Source organism: Chenopodium album, chromosome 20 (genome assembly GCF_948465745.1).
Source record: "Chenopodium album chromosome 20, dcCheAlbu1.1, whole genome shotgun sequence".
NCBI lineage: Eukaryota > Viridiplantae > Streptophyta > Magnoliopsida > Caryophyllales > Amaranthaceae > Chenopodium > Chenopodium album.
The window spans coordinates 5,038,062-5,064,371 of record NC_137853.1 but is presented as its reverse complement, the minus strand read 5'-3'; the positions used below and the strand labels follow the sequence as shown (position 1 = coordinate 5,064,371).

Here is a 26,310-nt window from a genome sequence, read left to right as displayed (position 1 = left end):
TACATGATACATCCTCTATTTTCTTATTCTTACAACATCCCGTTTTGACATACAAGATATTTGATAGAGTGGTCACTACAGGTAAATGAATGGATTAAGTTAACACTTTCTTCTTATTGTGGTGGTAAAATATTTTCATTAAAGTGTGTGTCAAATTAATGTTTTGAAAATAAATATAAATAATTAGAAACGGGAAGTACGACCTGTAAATAGTTAAGAAATTGATCACAATTGAAGGCATTGAATTGATTACAATAAGAAATGCAAGATTTACATTGTAAATCATGTATCAAGAAGAAAAAAACATGGGAATGATGCACCATGAGTCCATTACATGAGCTATGATGTGTAAAATGATTATTACAAGAATACAAGCGGGGCATCTCATCGATCAATAACTCCGAACGAATGAAAACACACGAAAATTATAGTTATAATTTAACTACGAAGTATATAAGAAGCATAGCTTAATTTGAATAAGGTGTTACAGACTTATAATTTTATATTATTTATACTAATCTCCAACCAACTAGCATGAGATATAGTAGTGGCATGGAATAAGGGTAACTTGTAACTACTTGCAATTTCTACAGTATCTCCTAGAGTTATAAAGTAACCTAATCATCGTCCTCTCCATGATATGGCCTGGCATGGTATTTTCATTCAATTAGCATGTGGTTGATCATGGTATTTCAACAAGTTAACATCTCTCGTACGGCTCAACGTATACCACTATTCCACATTATTATGACAATAATAATGGCAAATGACTTTTCTAAATTAAAGGAGTCGCCACACTAATATATACTCACCATTCATTGTAGTCCCCATTTGACAATGACCTTAGCTTTTTTCCCATCCCATGGTCTTAGATAACTTGGTTATGCACAATTTCCCGTCTTTTTCTAACACGAAAGCAAGATAATTACTCTGTAGATGGTAAACACACTCCATCTACCTTTATCAATGAAAGAGGGAGTATAATAAAATGTGTATTGGCAATAAAAGCTATTACTCATACTTGTAGTACGTCTGTGATCAATTTAATTTATATTAATATTTCTTTTATCGAAGATGGAAACCCCCAAAGAGGTAATTTCACCACCACCCTAGATTCATTCATTAATCAAGCAAAATATGATATATTGTATATGCATGCATGATGGAACAGAGAACGTTACAGGCTTGCCCTAATTAAGAAACCTCGCTGATATATCATACGCATTGCCAAGGGATATCAACTAATTAGTCCTCCGATCCGTTACCTGTCATTAACAAAAAAGGAAAGACGTACGTACATGTCTTTGGTAATTAGTCCTCCGATGCCTTATGCAATGAAAAGCTAAAAAGAATAGGGGGAAAAGAGGTGGAGCATGTCTTGTCACCACTTGAAATTGTCTTATTCTTTCGAAAGGAAACTTAAAATGTATGGAGTAATATTTAGGCCCTGTTTTGTTTACTTATTTTAGGAACAATGAACAATTTATCAAATTAGGATATAAGTTTAATTTATATAACAGTTAATAAGATTTACTTATATTCAGATTGAGACATGTTTGATTTGCCTAATTTTTACTTATTTGAGTTTAAAATAAAACTTATATGAGTTTAGTAACTTTAGTTACATGAACATACTAGATTTTAAGCTATATATGTTCTATAATTTGATCACCATATTTACTTAAATATTTCAGAAAAAATAAGTTCATGTTACGGCTAAAAAACTCAAATAAAAAAATCTCTAAATTCAATGTATTATTGATAAAGTTATATAAATCAATCTTTAGCTTTAACCATTAACTTAAGTTTTTAATTAAGTTAGTCCGATCCCCTAACATGGATCAATAGTTAGCGTGGTAAACTGGTAATAGCCTAATATAGATTTAATAGTTAATGTGATAAAAGATCATAGGTTTAAATCTCATTAACTCTTTACTTCTTCTGTTCTTCATCAAGTGAAATTAAATGTGACACTACGAACCTCGGTTTTTCTTTTTACTACCCCTATTTTTCTAATTTCCGCTACTAAAAGTTAGGATCGATCGAAGGTGGGAGTGAGAGCGAGTGGGGGTGGAACCATAGAATTATTAGCTTTCCACTGATCGAGGGTGGAGCCCTAAACAATGATGTGAGGCAGATTATTTGATGATGCTATATATGCTTTCTTTAATCCATTCAGTATGTAGATAGCATCTGAGATATGTTTTAAAGGTGTATACTTGTATGGCGCCAATAGAAGACCCCAGTTGAGGTTGACGTGGACTCAAATTTCACACAGACAAAGAAACATGTACATATACCCTTGGTACCACCACCATCGACCATCATCACCAGTTAGCTAGTTTTAAATGGACCCATATCATTTTGAGTGGTCGACGACTCCTATCCACTCTCTCGCGTGAAAATTGGGAACTTCCCTACATCCGAGGTCTTTAATTTTATTGGATTAGTTGTAATGTTATAATTTCATAATGGTAACAATTTGTAGCTATATATACTAATGAAAACCATTTTGTATAGTATTTACTTATTAATAACAATAAAACATATAAAGGGTTAAATTTAATTATCAGATATATGCATTGACAAACTTGATAAATGACCGACACAAGTCAAGTAAAAAAGAACGGATGTCGTGTATATAATTGAATAACCCTATTAGATAAGCTTCATTAATTGAAGATAGCTTAGTAGCTAGGAATAAATGTCATGTTGTACGGAGTGTAATGGACTTCAAAAGTTCAAATGAAGAAATCAGAGCTTGAAAATGCCATTTAATATGTTAATGAAGTGTTAAAATATGTGTTAATTCTATTAGTCCCCTTCGAGCGATTATCACAGATTCACAGGGGCCTTGTTATTCAATTTTATGTTTTGGATGTGTTAGTTGAGACGAACACTACAAGAGGGGGGTGAATTGTAGGTGAGTTCCTAGTGGCTACTTTTGCAAATATAAAACAGAATAAAATAGGAACTTGCAATGCACACAAGATTTTACGAGGAAACCTTCTAGTGCCCAACTAGAAGTAAAACCTCGACCCTACCTTAAGGATTTCAAACACAAACAACTTCACTATAATAGGGCAAACACCAAGTACAGCCTATTATAATCAAACCTCTACTCACAAGTTCCTGAATGAACTTGCTACAGAACAAAATACTGTCCTACCCAGTCTAAGTCCAACACTTAGACTCTCTCGTACTCCCTAAGTACAAATTTTCCCACTTCTCACCAGAAGCTCTCTCTCACTGTATGCAATGATAACAAAAACACTCTCACCCAAATAACCCAAACCAATTACAAGAATTAACACCTAGTATATGATAGGCAAGTTATGCATGAAACCCGAAACTAATATGACAAGATTATAAGCTTGGCAAACTTACACAATTAAAGCTCTGTAATTCTTCACGCATAAACTCACAAAAACCTAAACTCTTTTTGTCCTCTACTATTTATACAAGTATTACTCGTATAGAAAGTAGGTTTTCTTAAAGATAAATAAGTTAAACTTAACTTATCTTTAAACACGGTTTTTATATAAATCTTTTGAAGAAAAACCTTTTCCAAAAATAAGATAGAAAGATTGAGTTAAAAAGCATAATATCTTTTTAACAAACTGATTTTAAGAGAAAAACAATTAAAGAAAATCTTTTTCGATTTCTATCTTTTATCTTTTCCGATTTTAATTTATTTGCCAAGCTAACTTGCCACGCTTCTAATAAATTTCATGCATATCCTACTTAACATATTTAACAATGAATCTAGAAGATAAAATCTTAACTAAATCATTGTTGCGCTGCGCTCCTGTACTGGTAGGTTTACTTGGGCTCCACGCTTACTAAGTTCCTCCAAAGATCTTAGTCAGCCATCTTCAAGTTCCTGTTAAGGAACGTTCCTGTTAGGGAACTCTTCTTCTGTTTTGAATAACTTTCTTGATAAAGAACTTCTTCAAGTCTTCTCAGCTTCAGTTACTTCTTCCATCTCCAAGATCAATTTCACCTAAACTAAACAAACACTTGAAAAGCCTTTATTAACTGAGTTTGCTGTAGTTTAAGTTCCTCATCATCAAAACCTTTAAACATCAACAGGATGTGTTACAATGAACTCTCTTAGGGTGTAACCTAGGCCGAGCCACGTGATTTTGTAACATGTATTATCCTCAATGTGAATAAAACGTTCATCTTGCAAGTCATCATGGACGTAGCTAGGTAACTCATTGTTAGTGGATTGAACCATATGCATTGTAGAATTTGTGTTTTTGTTCGTTAAGTTCTTTAATCTATATTCCATCCATTATAATGTACTCCGTAAAACCTTTAAGTAATTATTCCAAACCGGTTAGTAATACGAGCATCAGTCTTAAACTTTGGACCTTTATCATTTGTCCATTTCTATGTCCCCCCCAAAAAATGGTGAAAAAGACAATAGAACTGTAAAAACATGTGGTTTAGAAAATATGCAAATTTCGACCACGGAAATTTAGGGTGCTCAGCTACATTTTATTTAGTGAGATCCTAATGTAACCCATATATAGATCGTATGACTTATTCAACACTTTAAAAGGATTAATAGTGAAGGGATGAAATGATGAATATTACTAATTATTTTCTACTTTAAAAATAAAAAAATATTAAATACATTTTGGACTACAACATGCATGTACGGATGTACGTACGTCATATTGACATTCAAGTTGGTGGCTTAGTGCCACATAAAATCATTAAAATTTAAAAGAAGGAAAAGTAGTAGATGGAGACTCTCTGTTTTCGTATTAGAAACTTTTAGAAATAAAGTGATTGTAGTTATTGACATACATCAGTGATTAGAGATACGGAGTAATTAATTCCAATTGTAAGGGTATTAGAAGAGGAGGGTATGTCAATATATTTAATTAATTCTAATTATATAAACAGTCGTCAATTCGTCATAACTCATAATGTACTACTAATAGACTTATAATAGTGTTTGCAAAATTTGAAGAAGTTTAGTCGGAGACAAATACGGAGTATTAAAAGATTTAAAGTTATTTTAGCACAGAGTAATTCACTAATTACTTGAAGCAACCTCCATGAAATTAAAGCCTTTAATTTATCTAAATTTATACTTCGTATTACGTAGTACGGAGTAATTAATTGTATATACAGTATAAATATATTCTTATTTAAAATTAAACGGTCAAAATAAATTTAGGATAGTAGTCAGACTAGTCACTCCCGGAGTTCGATCCATGTTGGCCATGTATCCTTAGCTAGCTAGTGAGAATTGTTTTTCGAAAGTGGCAACTCTATCTAAGAAATATCTTCACTATTAGTGATGGGTCCATTAAATCTAAAATGCTGTTAATAAAGATACTACCTAACACCTAAGTAATTTGCTTCTTTTTCCAAGTCTAATTAGTTGTCCTAATTCCATTATCTCAATTCCATATATTCGAAGGGAAAGTGTAGTTGCTTTAGTAGCCTTGTTTGGAGAAACAATATATTTGAAGGATAAAAACGTCAATTCACTTATAGTAAAAGAATCATTAACACTAATTAATCAATATTATTAAAATGATAGTGGCTAATATAATTAATCTTGTAGCCGCAGTAATAGTTAACTCCGTAATTATAATTGATGTGCCAGAAAGTCATGCATCTGATGCATGTGAATATACTATACTATTGCTAATGGAAAACCATATAAGAGTTGGTATACGACCGCATTGTTACATGATTAATTAATCAATTAAGTGCACTTTATTTATCGTGTTACAGTGCCTTTTTTAATTAGATTTTTATATTATTAAAAGTACCATTTTAATGTTACTATGTGTAAAATAGTTGTCTTTAAAATATGGGAGCTATTTTTGTTGTTAAGGGTGGCTGGAAAATAACATACCCCTAAGTTTTGAGCCAACAGAAAATGTAAATGAAAACAATTTCATTGAGACTACTTATCAATTCAATAAAAGAGTACCTCAAATTATTATCAATTCAAGTTGCACGGCTACGCAACTTTTAAATGGCAATATTACACTTTTAAAAACGTTTTTTCATTGGTAAAAGTGAGAGTCTCACACTATCTCAATATTTATTAATACGTAGTAATTCTTTTTTTTAAAAAAAAAAAATTACAATATTTTATCATAGATTTGTACGGTCATATAAGCTAGTTACCTCAACCATTCAAAAAAAAAATAATAATAATAAAAAAAAAAAATTAATATATACTGTTAAGATATATTAGAATAATATATCAACTTGATGTTAAGAACGCTTTTCTACATGGTGAACTTCAGGAGACAGTTTATATGCATCAACCCCTTGGATACCGTGATAAAACTCACCCTGATTATGTGTGTTTATTGCGGGGTTCTTTATATGGTCTTAAGCAGGCACCCCGGGCGTGGTATAAGAGGTTTGCAGATTTTGTTGCTACTATTGGTTTTACTAATAGTAAGAGTGACAATTCCCTTTTTATTTATCGTCAAGGGAACAATGTGGCTTATTTGCTTTTATATGTTGATGACATTATTCTTACTGCTTCTTCTGATACTCTGCGGCGTTCTATTATGTCTCTTCTTAGCTCGGAATTTGCTATGAAGGACTTGGGTCATCTTAATTATTTTCTTGGCATAGCAGTGACAAGACATAAGGGTGGATTATTTTTGTCACAACGAAAATATGCAGAGGAAATTATTGACCGTGCAGGGATGGCTTCGTGTAAACCTTCGGCTACACCTGTGGAGGTGAAACCGAAGGACAGTTCTACAGGTTCACCTACTGCAGACCCTACATTGTATCGTAGTCTTGCAGGGGCCTTGCAATACCTCACATTTACTAGACCGGATATATCATATGCGGTCCAACAGGTTTGCTTACATATGCATGATCCGAAAGAGAAGCATATGGCTGCTCTCAAACGGGTTATTCGTTATGTACAGGGCACTATTGATCATGGTTTGCATCTGTATCCATCATCTATTTCATCTCTTGTCTCATATACAGATGCAGATTAGGCCGGGTGTCCGGATACGAGACGCTCCACATCCGGATATTGTGTGTATTTGGGTGATAATTTGATTTCTTGGTCCTCCAAACGACAGGCTACTCTATCTAAGTCTAGTGCCGAGGCAGAGTACAGGGGCGTTGCTAATGTAGTTTCAGAGTCGTGTTGGCTCAGAAATTTACTTTTGGAGTTACATTGTCCGATTAAGAAAGCAACCTTGGTATATTGTGATAATGTGAGTGCTATTTACCTTTCGGGTAATCCGGTACATCATCAGCGTACCAAGCATATTGAGATGGACATTCTTTTTGTTCGGGAAAAAGTGGCTAGAGGTGAGGTCCGAGTCCATCATGTTCCTTCTAGACACCAAATTGCGGACATCTTCACGAAAGGGCTACCACGGGTTTTATTTGAAGATTTTCGGGATAGTCTAAGCATCCGTCCTCCTCCCGCTTTGACTAAGGGGGTGTGTTAAGATATATTAGAATAATATATCATTGACTTTGTATATATTCTAGTTCCTAGTATTGTGCTTTGTTTATATCCGTTTCCTAGTTTGTAGCTAAATTAGTGCCTTGAGTCAAGGCTTGTATATTGTATATACTATATATTGATAGCTTAATGGAATGGAAAAGCTACGGAAATAGTTTCCTTCATATACATTGTGCAGCATAACCTATTAATCATTAAATTATACGAAAATACTCTAACATTTACAAAAGTTACTAGTATCTTGGAAAGCATTTGAGAAATTAGTGAAAGAAAACATAGAAGATGTATGTATCAATGTATGGAATTAAGTTGATAAAACTCTTCAAGAGACCATTGATTCTCTGGCTGATCTTAAAAGCATCTATGTAAATAACAAGGTCAAAGTAACTAAAGACGCAATGAGTCTTGTCCCCTAATAAATTTGCAACAATTTTGTCTCAATTTGTGATTTCAAATTTGTATTAATGAATTCTTTGATGTTCAAAATTTTATTAATTTAAGATGATAGAAGAAATAATTACCTAGGTGTAATGGTAGAAAACTCAATGTAATAAGATAACCTATGATAAATAGCAGAGTTATTATGTACAAGTTGTATATAGGCTCATGGCAAAATGAGTCGTGGGAGTTTATTGGTGATGGGAAAGTTAGGAGTATGAGAATTCAAAATGTAAAATCTCATCAAAATTCAAATGTATTATAGTACATCTGCTTTTTTTTTTTTTAAAGTATGAGAGTTCAAATTTTATACATCTTGTTTGTTGTGATCCCCATGTTCACAAATTAAATTTTATTATTTTAATACAAAAATCTTACCATTTTATAACCCAAAAAAATGTTTTAAAAAAAATCTCCTTTTATGAAATGAAAGGAAAATGGAGAAAAGTTTTGGTTTGTAAAAAATATAAAAATCAAGAATCTAGTGCACCATGCAAATACATCCATTTAGTAGATGATTATAAGATTCCAGAATTCCACAAATTACGTACCATACTCACCTTCACTATGCTTACTAAAGTACTAATAACTTAATAAATGTTATAATTCACCATTAAAAAAAATATTAGTATAAAATACAGTAGAAGATTAGAATATGCAGAAATTGTATATATATTCTCTTTTGACAAGGTATATATATTCTCAATATTCAAATCAATTTGTATTTTTACATTTACATACATAGTCAGTCCAAGAGTAAAATCATCCTTTTCAACCCAACAACTAGGCTGCGCAAAAATAAGATGAGAGAGAAAATGTGGGATTCCATTCTTATGGAATCACCATCAACCTCTGAAAAGAAATTTATTTATTATTCCCACCACAAAATTAAATAATAATACCCCATTATTTTATTTTTCTACCCAGTACTAATTTTTTTTAACCCACAAAAAAATAAATATAAAAATCATATCTTTATTTTTATTTTATTTTATTTTATTATTTTAGCTTTTTTGGGAGATTTATCTAATCAAAATCACATCTTTATTTCTCTCTGCTCTTCAATTGAAAGGAAGAGAATACAAGAAGAAGAAGAAGAGGAGGAGAGAGAAAATAGTGTAAAGTTTTGAGAAGTCATTGATTGATTATGTCCGAAGCAGCAGCAGCAACAGCTACATCAGTTGAAGAAGGAAATCAGACGGCTGGGATTAAGCCATCATATCATCATCATCTTCAAATTCCAAGAACTCGGGAGCTACAATCTGGTGTGACGCAGCTACACCTTGACCCTTGTTCTTCAACTTTCATGGACCTTGATTTTGGGGATCTAGATGCTTCTTGGTCCTTTGATCAGATCCCTACTTCACCTGTTTTGATTTCTACTTCTGACCAGCCTTTTTCTCCTCTTTGGGCTTTTACCGACGGTTCTGCCACCGCCGCCGTTAATTTTTCCGACGACCGGAATCTTCCCGGGATTCGGATTCCAGCTGAGCTTGCTCGCTTTACTCCTTGTATGATACTTCCCTCCTTTTTTTTTGTTTTGTATAAATGGAAAGTTTTGATTGGTTTGAATTGGATTGGATTGAATTGACTTTACCTTCTAATATTTGTTGGGGTTTTTCTAGTAAATTTAAATGAGTTTTAAAATTTATGGGTTTTTTTGGGAATTTTTTAACCTTTGACTTTATATAAAATGTTCAAATTTAGGAGTGTCAATGGTGGATGAGTTTAAAAGGTTACTGGGTTTAGGCCTTTGACTTCTGGGGGGTTGATTGATTGGTTGATTGTTGCATATTTTGTAGAATCAAAGTTGAAAAGCATTGAATATTGGATAAATTTTGTAGGGTAGTTACTGAATTTTGGAATTTTTGGTTGTGATATGTTACTTTGATTGATTGTGTAGGTAATACAGAACCTGTGGGTGAGAATGGAGGGAATGAGGGTGGTGAGGAGGAGGATGATAAGAAGAAGATTCCGAGTCCGGGTTTAGGACATACTCCACTGGATAACTTTGATGTATCATTTATAATCAAAGAGAGGATGACACAGGCACTTAGGTACTTCAAAGAATCAACTGAACAAAACCAGATTTTAGCTCAGATTTGGGCACCTGTAAAGAGTGGGAACCAATATGTGTTAACAACTTCAGGACAGCCCTTTGTTCTAGGGCCTCACAGTAATGGATTGAATCAATATAGGACAGTTTCTTTGATGTATATGTTCTCGATTGATGGTGAGAGCGTAACGACTCTTGGGTTGCCTGGCCGTGTTTTTAGACAAAAGTTGCCAGAGTGGTCACCTAATGTGCAGTATTACACCAGCAAAGAGTACCCAAGGGTTAAACATGCCAAGCATTATAATGTTCGAGGGACGTTGGCTTTGCCTGTGCTTGAGCCTTCAGGGCAGTCTTGTGTTGGTGTGCTTGAGCTCATAATGACTTCGCAGAAGATTAACTATGCTCCTGAGGTTGATAAAGTCTGTAAAGCTCTCGAGGTTAGTTTATCTTTGTTCACGAAGGCAAAATTCCTAATGTCTTCTATCTTCTTTCGCTTGTTCTTTGCCACATTCTCTACCCATTTTTCTTGCTCCCTATCCTGTACTTTGATTATTAAGATATGTCTCATTTGTTTTTGGTTGATAACAGATTATGTCATTGACCTTGAATGAAATATTTTAACACATTGTGAGCCCAAATATCAGGAATTGTGCTTGAATAACCTTTGTGTCTTAACGTGCTATATGCAGCATTATATACATGGGATGAGCTATTAATAATGCTTCTTCCTGTAGCCAAGGAGATGGGAAGTCAATAAAAGTGGTTATGGCTGAACTATGTTGCTTCTGTATTGGCTGATTTCAATTTTTCAACTATGATTTATATTAAGGTCTTTAAAACCTTCAGGGGTAATGTTGGTCTTATATTGAGGAGGTATTGGAAAATTTATTGTAGATTTTGTGTCGATGGTGCAAAGAATGTATTAAGGAAACCTGTGTACCCGAGTTCTATGGACTTGGCTAGAAATATTCCAACACAATTATGCCGGACTTGGCACGAAATGTGCAATGGAATTATGTCAGACTTGGCTGTTTTCAGAGACCTCTTGATTTTATCCCCCATTGAAGTGTCTATATGTTTTCTTGCCTCATATAGTGCTTAAACATAGAAGCATGTCATGTTATTATAATAATTTCAGCCACAACCCAAAGCATGTCATGTTATTATGATAATTCCAGCCACAACCCTCACAGTTTGTGGTTTGTGCGAATCAGATTAAGGAAATAGAGTAAGAAGGATTCTCTGAGATACATAGTTTATATCTACCCTTCTTGCAATGTGTACTTATTTAGCAGAGATGGCCATTGGGCTCCTAACACCCTGAAAAGAGGAAGTTATATAAATAGTTTACTCCTGTATTTCTAAATAAGTGCTTTGTTTCAAAATAAGCAACATTCTATATATTCAGTGTGAGATGTTGGCCTACATTTCTTTGACTAGTTAGTCCATCTATATTAGATCTTTTAAGTCAATCAATTTGAAAGGGGGAAATTGGAAGAGAAGGGGTTGTAGGGATTGTTCTCCTTAAGCCGTCTTCAAAATATTGCATGTAAACAACCTCTGTTTTCTGTCAGCCATTCGACATATGTTTAACTTTATACTGTCTTTCTGCTTTAAAATAAGGTCTAAATTACAGAATTTCAACTCTTTTGCAGGCTGTAAATCTGAAGAGCTCAGAGATACTGGATCATCCTAATATCCAGGTAAATGATCTTGCAATGCTTAAGTTCCAGTGTCTCCATAATCTCTAAAGACTAATATGACAATGATGCTTGTCCAGATCTGCAATGAAGGTCGCCAAAATGCACTTGCGGAGATCTTGGAAGTATTGACTGAGGTATGTGAAACTTATAAATTACCACTGGCGCAGACTTGGGTTCCATGCAGGCATAGGAGTGTTCTAGCCTATGGTGGTGGTGTGAAGAAAAGTTGTTCCAGCTTTGATGGAAGCTGTATGGGACAAGTATGCATGTCCACCACTGATGTCGCATTCTATGTTGTAGATGCTCATATGTGGGGCTTCCGAGAAGCCTGTGCTGAGCATCATCTTCAGAAAGGGCAGGGTGTTGCTGGGAGGTCATTTTCATCCCATGGTTTGAGTTTTTGCCGAGATATTTCACAGTTTTGTAAAATTGAATACCCATTGGTGCACTATGCTCGTATGTTTGGGTTAACTGGAAGCTTTGCTATCTGTTTAAGGAGCAAACATACAGGAGATGATGATTATATTCTTGAATTTTTCCTCCCTCTTGACTTAAAAGACACTACAGAGCAGCATAAATTGCTAGGCTCCATATTAGCAACAATGAAGCAGGATCTCCAGAATCTAATGGTAGCTTCTGGAAGAACTCTGGAAGAGGAAATGAAAAATATGGAAATCATTGAAGTGTCCGCAGATGAGAATCAGGACCTACAGGAATCTAATTTGCCGACTAACCCTCAATCTGTGGCTGAAACAACAAATGGTGTACCACAACCACTGAATATCTCCCAGCCCCAGTTGGTGGAACTTGATTCTAAAAATGCAGGAAAAAGTGTTGTTGGAGCTGGTCAATGCCACAATGGAATCTCTGTAGTTGAAAATAAAGAAACCAAGAAAACCTCAGAAAGAAAACGTGGAAAAGCTGAAAAACAAATTAGCTTGGAGGTTCTTCAACAGTATTTTGCTGGGAGTCTTAAAGATGCTGCAAAAAGCCTAGGAGGTTCGTCTTTTTTTTTGCTGTCTATTCATTATTTGTAAACATAGTTAAGTGTCTTATCTTAATGGCATTTTTCTGTAAGGTTATGGCTGTTTATTACATTTGGATAACCTGTAATTAAGGGTGTTTCTCTGTGTTGAACAGTGTGTCCAACAACGATGAAGCGCATCTGTAGGCAGCATGGCATTTCACGTTGGCCATCTCGCAAGATCAATAAGGTGAATCGCTCCCTTACAAAGCTTAAGCGTGTGATTGAATCTGTCCAGGGCACTGATGGAACGTTTAGCTTGACTTCCTTAGGTCAACCTACTATCCCCGTCCCTGTTGGGTCCATTAGTTGGCCTGCTGGTGTGAATGGAACTTATCAACAACAATCACCAACCTCTAAATCTTATGATCTTCCAGATGAAAGGAGTGAGGTGCCACAGCTTAGCCAAAGATTTGATAGGCAGACCAGCGGCAGGGAATCAAGTCATGAAGAAAGAGCTCCAGAGCAAAACGAGTTTGTGTCTAAAGCAGGGAGTGGATCCCGAGAAGTAAGTGCAGGGACATCGACCTCTCATGGATCATGCCATGGAAGCCCTGGAATTGAAAGCAACCCACCAAATGGCCAATTCATTCCCAACTTTCATGATCAAATAGGTAATTCTACTGGTTTAATGGGTCAACTAAATGGAGAATCACATCTGGTTTCTGGCTACTCAATGCCAGACGCCCTCCTAGCAGCACATCATCCTCGAGAAGCCTTTGGGGGCATGCCTCTTGAGGATGCAGGAAGCTCAAAGGATTTAAGAAATCTATGTCCTTCAGCCACTGACACCAATTTAGAAGAAGTCATTCCGGAACATGGGTGGACAAACCATCATTGTCCTATTCCATCTCCCAGAGTGTCTATGAGTGCTGCTGGTATGATGCCCAGATTTTTAGCTCGGCAAGATATGAATGCTGTTACCATAAAGGCCACATTTAGAGAAGATATTATCAGATTTAGATTCTCTTTGAACTCCAATATTGTGGAGTTGAAGGAGGAAGTGGCAAAAAGGTTTAAACTTGAAGTGGGAACATTTGAGATAAAATATCTCGACGATGATCACGAGTGGGTTTTCATAGCTTGTGACTCTGACCTACAAGAGTGCTTAGATATATCAAAATCATCAGGAAGCAATATGGTGAGACTGTTGATTCAAGACGTGTTAGGTAATCCTGGAAGTTCATGTGAAAGCTCGGGTGGTTGAAAACCATTTGAACAGTTAGATACTTGCATAGATTGTAATCCATTCTTGTAGTAGTATTAGGATGGTGGGCAAGTCAGAATTTGTAGATTGGGTGTATCAGTTGGTTGTTTATGCAAGCTGTATATAGTTTGCTGGTAATATTTAGGGTGAGCACAATGTGGATGTTGTTCTCTTTTGCCTTCAGTTTTGCTAATTTTTTGTTCTCTGTTCATTGTAATTGTAAACAGAACATTATCAGTTATAAGACATGGTTTTCCTGGAAAGAAAACAATTGCTTTCCACTGGTTAGTCCTGTAATTCAACCAGCCATGAATTTGACAGTACAATAAAATTATAACATTATCATTAATGGAAAAGCATTATTTATACCGAGCAGCCGAGCTACTTGAATGTATGGCTAGTTATTATGTTTGTCCTATCATCTTTCTGTCAATTATCTTGTAGGTAAAGTACGAAGGATGAAATAAACATTGATACCATATGCACTGTTGCATTGAGTGCACAGTCATTTTAAAGTTAAGTTCATTTATGCTACTTGTATTTTTTTACATGCAATTTTAATTGACTCTATGCTTGATTTTATTGTATAGGAAGTTTTAACACAGATAAACTATATATACGTCTATACAATTGGCGGTCTAACAGTAATAAACAATATTAATCTCAACCATCAACTTTGTTTACAGAATTGCATGAATCCCAAACAAATGCTTATTTAGTGTAGCTCGACAGTGTATAATTCCTGTCTATGCGCGATTGAATCTGAGTATGATGCCATGGACAAATCAACTCCCAATGCAACAACAAAAGGCGTCAAAGGGCCTAGTGTATCATTTCCTAGCCTTGCAAATGCTCATCAACCTCTCCCATAGTTTATAAATGGTGCAGATCTAAACTTATGTACATTATCAAGTTATGTACAAGAAATTAGAAGTTCAAGCAGTTTTGTTGTGAAGGCTACTTATAAGCAATATTCTTGGGTTGTTTGTTATTGATTCTTGAAGTCATAATTAGAAAATCAACCGATTATATTGCTTTCTTTGTAAAATACTACATACTTTTTCTTTTTATTAGGGTGGGCACGTTAAACTTTTTGTATGTTAATGGTTGGAAGGTGCAGTTGAATTTTTGACTTGTTCCTTGGGATTAGATCATTTTGCTGTATAGTTGAAATTGGTATTAGCTCATATATCTCATCTCTACTAATCAAATTCTTTTCTAGCTCCTCTTTTCTGCTCATAAACAAAATGTCAACAGCAGAAGCTCATGATCAATATGTGTGGTCACTTATGAGGAAGAAGTGGATCCTGGTATCCTCCCGCGGTATATCTCCTTCTGGTCAGCTCTGTTTGAAGGGGGATCCTGGGCCTTGGATTGAAAATAACCCTGAATCTCGTTTGTTAGTTCGATGTTTGGAGTTGGATTTTGCGAATAATGATTTTGAAGGGGAGATAGCAGATTCAATAAGGGAACTGTCAAGGCTCACCCACCTTTATATCTGTTTTTGTAGAATCTTCAAGTGCCTTCCTAATGCCATCACTAGGCTACACAACTTTCAAGTCTTGCAAGTTGAATGCTGTATCAAACTGGAAGAATTGCCAGCAAATATAAGCCTCTTAGACAGCCTAAGACATCTCTCTCTTTCGAGCTGTTTCCGGCTCAATTCTGTTTCTAGCATTACAGGACTTCAGAACTTACAAAAACTAGACCTCAGACATTGTTACAATCTCAAAGAATTGCCTGCTGACTTGGGTGAGTTGCTAGAATTGTTTTACATTGATATTCAAGGTACTGCCATCAAGTGCCTACCTGGTAGCATTACAAAGCTATGCAATTTGCAATTCCTATTACTCCCCTGGTCTTTCAGACTTGAAACATTGCCATATGATTTAAACGAGTCCATCATCGTAGCTGTTGCAGAGATGCACATTCGAAAAACCTGGAAGGAACTAAGAAAAGAGATTGCTCCTTTGTCATTTCCACTTCTTGAAGGTATAGTAAGTCTTTCCTGCAGTATTTGTTGTCAGCATATTTCGTCCAATTTTGCAAGTACTATCAATTAAGCTTTTTTCTACTGCTGTTGTTGGAATTACAGTAGAAGCAGCTCAGAATCAGAATCAATGCAAGTGCTCACAAGAGAGGATTGCTTGTCCCTCCATTATATTTCCTTGGGGATACCTCCGGTTGAAGGGAGACCCGGGGCCATGGATTCATCGTCAATATGATTCTCATTCGTTGGTGAGATTTCTGGACTTAGACTTATCATGTGATACAGGTCATATATCAGATTCCATAGGGGAGCTTGCAGAGCTCACTCATCTCTACCTTTATAATAGTTCATACCTTGAGCACCTCCCTAACAAAATCACAATGCTACAGAAGTTGGAACTGTTGAGTGTTCAATATTGTGATGTTGAATTGCCACCGGACTTAAATAAGTTAGTCAGTCTTAGACACCTTTCTCTTGCAGTTAATGGCGTCGAATCCATTATTCATGGTCTAGAAAAGCTATCCAACTTGGAAACTCTAAATCTCCAAGGATCGTTTAATTCCCTCACAGAATTGCCAATAAATTTTGATAAGTTGGTCAATCTTAGGCATCTCTCCCTTGGTTATTGCGAGATCAAATCGCTTCCTGTTAGCATTACAAAGCTGTCCAATTTGGCAACTTTGTATCTATATGAATGTCCTTCACTCAAAGTATTGCCGGAAAATTCAAGTTTCAAAAGGCTCAAACTAAAATATTGCAGCATAATGACACTTCCAACAGGTCTCTGCCATCTTGAAATCTCACATTTTAAGGACTTTTGTGAGGAGAAAACTGCATGTGATATCCATGAACTATGTCTGAAGCATTTAATCAACCTGGAGACGCTCTCTATAACATGCTTCCGCGTCAAGTTCCTTCCAGAAATTGCAAGATTACAAAAGTTGCAAGAATTACGACTCAAAGACTGTTTCAGCCTCAAGGAATTGCCAGCAAATTTGGATGAGTTGGTCAGATTGTGTGTACTTGATATTAGCGGTACCAGAATCAAGTCACTCCCTTATAATATCACGAAGCTGAACAATTTACAATGCTTAATCCTTCCGAAGTGTTTCAGACGTGAAAGTTTGCCTAGTAACTTGAACGGTTCTGTCAGGGTTTTTGTTGATAACACAGATGACATATATTATGAGAACCTGGGCTACAATGATTGTCTAATATATGCAGAAAGCTCTGCTGAATGTAATGAGATCGAAGCAGGTTCCGTAGAGGAGTCAATGAAATAGTCAGCAGCTTGCAGACATCTCACAGCACAAAGAGCTGAATGCAGTGATTATTACAGTAGCTTTTGTTGTATGGGTTGAAAGGTTTTGCTTTGTGCAAATAGATTCTCAGATCTCTCTATTATTTTGCAAGGACACAAAAAAAACTAATTTGTACTTGTGTTTTTTTGTTGTAAATACTGTTTAATTTTTACATGAAAAAACATTTTCATACAAAAGAAAACTAATTTGTACTTGTGTTTTTTTGTTGTAAATACTGTTTGATTTTTACATGAAAAAACATTTTCATTAACCATATTTTTCATCAACCCAAATCATCCCAAATGGAGCCATAGGTCTATACAGTGTTTGAATTCAACAAGAAAAGTTGAAAACATCTCAAAATCAGAGACTCTAAACCCAGAAAAACTAATGTACTCATCCAAATTGTTTCAATGAATAAATCACATCAAAGAAATAAATTAAAAATCTAAGAATGTAACACGGTATTAATTAAAACTGCTAATTGCATAGAGCTAAACTGTTTTTAAAAATTGCAAATAAAAAACCAATTGAGCTAGTAATAGCAACAAAATAGTGTAACTCATACCCAGAAACAAATCAAAACTGTATTCATCAAATTTAACCCAAAGAAAAATTCAATTAATTATCATCAATTGAAACTGGGAACAAACATATTTAAGAAAGCAATATATTCCATATATTCGATTCAAATTTCCAATTACATAAGAAAGTAATTAAAACATCTTAAAACTACACTTAGATCTGAACACAAACCCTAAAAACAAATCCAAAACCTAACCACCAAAACCGTAAAGAGTACGGCCCTGCCTCTTAAGAGCATACACAACATCCATAGCAGTAACCGTCTTACGGCGAGCGTGCTCAGTATAGGTAACAGCATCCCTGATAACATTCTCCAAAAATATCTTCAAAACACCACGAGTCTCTTCATAGATCAGGCCGCTGATCCTCTTAACACCACCACGACGAGCAAGACGACGAATGGCGGGCTTAGTGATACCCTGAATGTTGTCTCTCAGGACCTTCCTGTGCCTCTTGGCACCTCCCTTTCCGAGACCCTTTCCTCCCTTTCCTCTTCCTGACATTTTCTTTCTCTCAAGTTTTTTGAGATTTGATTTTTCTGGGTTTTGGTTTTGGTTTTGGTTTTGGTTGTGGTGGGAAATGTAAGTGGGGAAAAGGGGTTTATATAGGGAAGGGAAAATGGGTGGTTGAATTTTTTGAAATTTTGGTTTTGGAGGGGTTTGTTCCGCGTTTGTTTTAAAGCGTTGGATGTGTTTTAATCGGACGGTGTGTATTGGCGATCCGTGTCGATTGTGATTTGTGCTTTTGGGGCGTTGATGGTTTATATCTCACGGTTGGATTTTGATGGTGAAAGCGTTTACGGATTTGTCTTGGGAATCTGAGAGTTCGGGAGCCAATACTATATACAGTAAGTAGTAAAAATTTTAATCTTTCGGCAATTTTTTTTTTTTCTTTTTATGGAGTACTACATTTTATTGTAGTATAAGGCCCCGTTCTCTTCACCTATTATTTTTACTGATTTTCTATTATAATTCTTCTTTAAGAAAACTGAATATTACTGAACTGAACTTATTTTTACTGAACTGAAATTAATTTTAATGAATTAAACTTAATTTTACTAAACTGAAATTATTTTTACTACATATTTTTTTTTTAAGGTGAAGAGAATAGGGCCTAAATCTAGAGTTATGTAGTCAAATAAATGAATGGCCCATGATTTAATATTGCATATCAATGGTCCATATTTAAATATTATAGTTTACAAAATTATTGTAGTCATTATAAAACTGTGCTTCATTTTATATTCGGTTTTTTATATTCTCCTTTTCTTTCATAGTGTAATGAATATATCCTCAATTCTTCATATTCTTGATCTTTTTACAATATTACATATTGAAAGTAATTCAACAAAGGTCAAACATGATGATTTTATATTTCGTGTAGTGTATAAATATCAATAGGTAGTCAAAGTTTTTTGAATTTTAACCAAACAATGGTAAATGAATTGAAAAAAAACAAACAGGTGTACAAAATTAACCTGACAACACTTACCTAAGTTGAATACCTTACTCGAAATACTTGGATCGAGACCTAATGTGGGCCCGAAACAATGACCCAAAACCCAAAGTGACCCTACCTAAAACCTAACCCAATGCAAAGTGACCTGCTCGATTTACCCTAGGCGAAAGTTACTTAATACTCATAGTGACCCGACCTCGATTTTAACTCAAACAACCCAAATATCCATATAGTGACCCAAATTGAAAATACTCGAAATGACTTAATAAAAAATTACTTGACATCATAACAGTCTGAATTAATTAACTCGAATAGATCAAAAATAACCCAACTTGAATCGACTTAGTCTTTTTTTTAAAAAAAACAATATATATATATATATATATATATATATATATATATATATATATATATATATATATATATATATATATATATATATATATATATATATATATAATTCATAATCATGTTCAAACTCAAAAGACCTAATTTATTAATTACAAATCTAAAATATTTTATTGTTCAAAGGTTGACTTGATTTGAAATGACATGATTCATATTTGACTCGAAATGACTCGATCCGAGCAAACTTGAATTGAAACCCAACTTAACCGAATCAACTATCGAGCTGGACATACATACTGAAAACAATAAATGATCTTACCTGATCCAAAGTCATAATGGACTTGAAATAACCCAACTTGAAATGATTCAACCCATATCCGATTTGATTGTCAGCATGTTAGGTGTTATAATACAAAATAAGTGCCTATATATTTTTATCCACTACTCCCTCCATTTTAAATACTTGTTCCATTACCTTATTTCGGAAGCTTTTAAAATATTTAATTCATTTATCTCAACTAGTGGGACCCAATTTTATTGCGTTTAGATTATATCTCCTCAAATCTACCCTCCACTAACCTCACTACCTTTATATTTTATTACTTTTGCCAATTTTTCCTAAAACTCTGCGCATGGAGAAATGGAGCAAATATTTAAAAACATGGAGTATATATGTAGTTATTTACGTATACCTAAATATACTCCCCTTATGTTGTTTAAGCGCCCTAGTTTGATTTTTACACTATTCACGACTTCATGTACTCAAGTTTGACTAATGTTTATACTTACATATAAGTATTACATATGATCAAATATTGTCATAGCATTGAACTATTGATAGTAGTGTATGAGACTGACTAAGGGTGCATTTTATTCACCTGAACTTATTAGAACTTATTTAAGTTATAAATTAAACTTGAGTAGCCCTGATTAACCCTTATCATAATTCATCTGAACTTATTTTTCCTGAACTTATCTTATCTGAATTTATTAACCCTTATCTGAAATTATTAACCATGAAATAAGTGAAAATAAGGTAAACAGACATAAAATTATCACTTCGAGTAGTGTGTTTATGGTTATATGTTCAAAAATAGTTTTAGCAATTTTCAGAAAAATGTTCCTCACTACGAGTACGGAGTAAAATCCTCTGTATGATTAAACTCGAAGTACTGCGTATTACACTGTAATTTTTAAAACATGTTCAGTAATCGGAGCATCCGACCCTTTTCCTGGATAAAAAGTGAACTGGCCACTGGAAACCTCGTAAAACTCTTGTCTTTTGTTTTGCCTCTTCAATTCATCAAATACCCATTTTTTATCTTTCATCACTCTTCTGAATTTAACAACTACTACTTCAATTATTACAAATTTTATAATCCCTTACCTCCATTTTATAAATTTCAAACAGAAAAGAATGAGTTTGAAGAAGAGGGCTTTCATAATTCATTCTAGTAATTATTTTTCTAAATGGAAGTTCAACCCCAAAACCAGGGATCATGGAGGAGAGAAGAAGATGAAGAAAGGGTATTTTTGGAATTTGAGTATCCCTCGCCTGAAGCTCAGCTCATTCCTACTCTGTTAACTTTGCCTTTTTGCCACTCTCCTTCATGCAATTCCTCTTTTTATGATTTGGATTCGGATTCGGATGCAAATTCAGGTATATATTTATCTGCATAATTCTGTTTATGTAAATCTAATGCCTTGTTAACTGTGTAATTTATTTTGGTTTGATAGAATTGCTAATTTGCTATTGAAATACACTTGAAAGTAGGAACATAGCTTTTGATTAAAAGAGATATAATAGCTAATTAAAACAAGGATGAATGTGAATGTGAATGTGAATGTGAATGTGAATGTGAATGTGGGGTTTTGTCTAACTTGTACCATGGGTTAGGAAGGGTAAAACTCCAATCGTTGCAATAAATAAAGAACGAAGTATACTAGCATTAGCATGAGTGCATGACTTTTATTGAATGTGAATACGCATGACTTTTATTGAATGTGAATATGGGGTTTTGTCTAAATTGTACCATAAGTACCTTTTAGTATATTAGCATTAGCATGAGTGCATGACTTTTATTGAATAGTTCAAAAGTCAGTAAAATTTGAAGATCACATAAGCTTTAGTGCTTTACACTAGCAACTTAGCTAGTACTAGTAGTAGTAACTAGTAAGTATGAAAAAGTTCAGGAAAATTTATGAAGAAAAATATGTTTTCCGATGAAGTTATTAGGCTTTTGGCTTATTTTACTATCTGCTTGGTGCTGCATCATTTATGACTTGAAATCACTAATTATAAGTCAAAACATTGAGGGTGATCATCATAAGATCATGCTTTCAAATCGGTTTATGATGTATTATCATCTATCATCAAAGAGAGGATGAAACAGGCGCTCAGGTTCAACTGAACAAAACCAGATTTTAGCTCAGATTTTTTGGGCATCTGTAAAGAGTTGGAACCATTATGTGCTGACAACTTTAGGGCAGCCCTTTGTTTTAGGGAGGTATAGTAATGGGTTGAATCATTATAGGAGTGTTTCTTTGATGTCTGTGTTTTCTACTGATGGCTAGAGTGTAACAACTCTCGGGTTACCTGCCTGCGTGTTTAGACAAAAAATGTCAGATTGGACCTCCAATGCTCAGTACTGCACCTGCAAAGATTTCCCTACTCAAGTCAATCATGTGAAGCATTATAACATCAGAGGAACCATGGCTTTCTGTCTTTGAACCTTCAGGGAAGTCCTGTGTTGGTATGTTGGTGCTCATAAAGTCATAATGACTTCCCAGAAGATCAACTATGCTCCTGAAGTTGATAAAATCTGCAAAGCTCTTGAGGTTGGTTTATCTTCATTTACAAAGGAGAGATGTCTAATCTCTTACACCCACTTTTGTTTGCTCCCTACCCCATGTTCTGATCTGGTCGAGAAATTTAATTTGTGATTTTGAGTTTGTCACTGACTATCTGGCATCAAGCTAATACAACTTGTGGGCCTTAATTTTGTTAATTTGTCATTTACCATGTTTGATGGGATGAGGTAATAAATCTTCCTGTTGGGGGATGGTCGGGAGAGGACATTAGAAAACTGTTAAGAGTGTTATGGGTGCACTATGTTGCTTCTATATCGGCTGTACCATTGAGGGCTTTCAACTGCCCATTGGTAATGCCGTGTATCTAGACCTCCCTAGATGCTGCTTACTGCTGGATACTGAGTTATTGTTCTCACATTGAGGTGGTGATGGATTGAGGGGGAGTTCATTAAGGGGTTTGGTGTAGATTGTGCATGCAATGTTGCGAGGAAACATGCAAGTCTTGTAATGTATGGACTTGGCCCTGGTATAAGGGTTGTTAAGGCGAACAAATGAATCCTTGGAACATTCAAGAAGCCTGTGCTGAGCATCATCTTCAAAAAGGGCGGGGTGTTGTTGGAGGTCCTTTTCATCCCGTGGTTTGAATTTTTGCAGAGATATTTCCCAATTCTGTAAATTTGAATATCCGTTGATGCACTATGCTCGTATGTTTGGGATAACTGGCAGTTTTGCTGTCTGTTTAAGGAGCAAACGTACAGCAAACTATGATTATATTCCTGAGTTCATTAAGTGAAAGGGCTGATTAGCTTAACTTGGTAGACTACATATTGACAACAATGAAGCAGGATCTCCAGAATCTGATGGTTGTTTCTGGGAGAATACTGGAAGAGAAAAGGAAAGATATGAATGAGAATTTGGACCTACAAGTTGAATCTAATTTGTCGACCAGACCTCTATCTAACAACATCATTAGGATAATAGCTCTGATGCAAAGCTCAAGCTTGTGAATAAACATTATCAAGTTATTGATGAAGCAATCAGCTTGAATTCCCTAGCTCAACATTCTGTCCATTTCCCTGTTATGATGAAATAAAACTTGTTGGTGAGTAAAATCTCCCATCTATAGATTTCAGTCAGACAGAAATGACCGCATGTAAATGCAAAAGCTGGGAAAAATATACTCTAAGCATTAAGGATATTGTTCCACTGTTTTTGCTGAAGCTAGTAGATGCAGAAAAAGAACTGATTTCATCAGGACCAAAAAATTAAAGCAAACTTTGCTTTTACTACACTTTGTGTTGCATCGAGTCGTAGACAGCTAGCTCTTTTGTATGCTTTAATCAGCTTGTGCTAAGCTGCACCGATGAGCCAGTCCTGCTGTGGATTAGTTGTAAATTCTTCTTTTCTCACCCTTTTTTTGAGTTGAAAGACTTTGGACTGTAGATCCACTCATCTTGGTCTTCGTTACTATAATTCAAGCATTTGAGGAATTATTATTGGACTGTGGATGTGGCCTGTAGGCATTTAACATTTTTTTTGGCTTTAATTCTTTTGTGCTGTAGATAGTAGTTTTGTTGTATAACTAATTTACTAAGAATTTATTTACTTGCTCATTTTTAGTCCGTAACAAGCTTACATAACATATTTCAGTCAGCAGGTCCACATTGAAGCGCAAATGCAGAAAGTTTAATATTGATTGCTGGCCATCAAGCACAAAAAAGAATGTCAGGAAGCTCAAAAGCAAACCTGGATCTGCTTCTACAAGTGAATCTGCACAGATGAATTCGAGCACCCCTGCTAATCCAGTTGGTCATGAGCAGAATCCTGAGTTACTGCAGGCCTTAAATCGTTGTCTGTCAACTGCAATAATAGATGGAACTTGTGTCGTCTTCACAGTGAAGGTCTTTTATAAGGAAGATGTTATTAGATTTGACTTATCATCAACATCCGGTTTCACCCAACTGACGGAAGAAGTGGGCAGGAGGCTAAATCTGGACTCAAGTAGTTTTAAGATCAAGTATTATGACGATGATGATGATCTTGTGTTGATCACCTGCGACACTGACCTGCAGTATTTTCTGTATAATTCAGAGTTGTCCAAGACAGTGAAATTGTTGATTTACGACTCAATGTGAGAGAACCAACATGATTATTGAAATTCTATCTGCAAATGTGCATTTGTGCTGCACATAGATCTGAGTAGTCATCCGACCTTCAATGTACTTGGTAGAATATAGTCATATTGCACTTCTGAAATCATACCATCTGATTTCTGAAATGTGTTTAATGAAAAGATCAATTAGTTACCATCCTCAATTGCATTAGAAAAAGAACCTTTGTTCTCTACCTGATCTACATTTAATCTTTCATAGGGTTCTTTTGTTAAGTTCAGTATATTCAAGCGCGAAGAAGTATGGAAATCAGAATTGGTATAGATTGAACTGAATAATGAATACACCAAGTAGTTAAATGAACTGAATCTAACTCCAGAATCCACCAGTCAGTACTCACTCTTCAATTGTTGATGATGAGGAGATATTGCATCAAAGTAGATATATTTCACAATGCAATAAAAGTTAATTACATATCCTTTTTCCATAGAATTAATGGTGCAAACAAGGCCATGCACATATTAATGACCATTCCAATTTTGATAAATGTCCATTTGGATTGTTATATATGTACATTCTCATATTGAAAAATAGTCACTTAGATTTAAACGCATGTTCATTTCATTTTCATATTTAGAAATGCTCATGAATCTCATTTGGATATTGATACTACATACATGTAAATTATTTATTTATAGATGTTTATTCAAATAATAATACGTAGTATATAAATTATTCATCCTTGCTTGGATATATGTATATTCACATATTTATATAATATTCATATGTAAAACTCATAAGGAATTATGAAATTATTTGCCATTGAAAATTTAATATAGAGTATAATTGTGCTAATTTTCTGAGTTAGTTGAGTTTTTATAGAATTATTGAGATTTAAATTAGTTTATAGTGAAAATGGCTTTTAGATAAATGTTCATTTTCATATTGATAGATGTTCATTATGAATTTATGATATTAGTATATGATCATTCACATTTTTACCTTAGATCAGATCAATTAGGGTCCAGTGAGAGAAGACTACCCTAGTTTGCATAGATGTTCATTTGAATATGTGTATATTCACACATATTAATGTATGTTCATTCACATATCAGAAAATGTTCAAAAATAAATCACATATTGTTCATTCATCGTAGAAAATGTATTACTTTATTACTTTACAGTGTGTTTATTTTCAAATCCGTTATTGTTATTTATTCGTAAATGTTTGTAATTATTTATTTTTTTGAAAAACGTGATCTCTTATTGTACATGATAATCAAATAAGAAAGTTGAAGGCGACAGATATATTGTGCTCATCGAATTATATTTTTTTATGGAAAACACACAAATATCATTTGATTAGAGATGCAACAAAGAGAATATATTTATATAGACACTTTATTATACCAAATGTAAGAATAAATAATGTTCATTAAACAGGACACATATGTACATTTAGGATTTAATGATTCACTTTCATGTTTATGATATATGAAATAGAACAGAAATGGGCCTAAAAATAAAGAACAAAAATGTGTTATTATTATAATTAGATTAAATTTGTTTAATGTTGGAAATTATATTTTAACAACATTTAATTTAAATAAATCAAATTCTTAGATGTATGTACTTGCATACATCTTATTATATTACTTATACAGTTAAACATAGCTCTTGAAATGAGCATTTGATAAAAAAAAAAAAATGAATAGTTGTTGAAACATAAATAAACAAAGAAGAATGTTTGATGATGTAAAACTACTTATAATAAAAAATGATTTGAGTGCAG

At 34.4% G+C, this 26,310-nt stretch overlaps 3 protein-coding genes across 3 annotated transcripts; 2 read left to right on the top strand and 1 right to left on the bottom strand.

Annotated features, from left to right (window-relative positions):
* The first annotated feature begins 8,768 nt into the window (after positions 1–8,768).
* On the top strand, positions 8,769–14,193 carry LOC145596543 (protein NLP6-like). Its single transcript, XM_081652721.1, has 5 exons — positions 8,769–9,435; positions 9,828–10,417; positions 11,636–11,683; positions 11,761–12,682; positions 12,824–14,193. Exons 1-5 carry the CDS (start codon positions 9,072–9,074, stop codon positions 13,912–13,914), a joined length of 3,015 nt encoding a protein of 1,004 aa, XP_081508847.1. The 5' UTR covers positions 8,769–9,071; the 3' UTR covers positions 13,915–14,193.
* Positions 14,194–17,861: 3,668 nt separating this feature from the next.
* Positions 17,862–18,356, bottom strand: LOC145598338 (histone H4). The gene has a single exon (XM_081654681.1). The coding sequence runs from the start codon at positions 18,291–18,293 to the stop codon at positions 17,982–17,984; it is 312 nt and encodes a 103-aa protein (XP_081510807.1). The 5' UTR covers positions 18,294–18,356; the 3' UTR covers positions 17,862–17,981.
* A 2,577-nt stretch (positions 18,357–20,933) lies between these two features.
* On the top strand, positions 20,934–24,625 carry LOC145599508 (uncharacterized). The gene is made up of 2 exons (XM_081655874.1): positions 20,934–21,256; positions 24,058–24,625. The coding sequence occupies exons 1-2, from the start codon at positions 21,067–21,069 to the stop codon at positions 24,540–24,542; spliced, it is 675 nt and encodes a 224-aa protein (XP_081512000.1). The 5' UTR covers positions 20,934–21,066; the 3' UTR covers positions 24,543–24,625.
* The last annotated feature ends 1,685 nt before the right edge of the window (positions 24,626–26,310 follow it).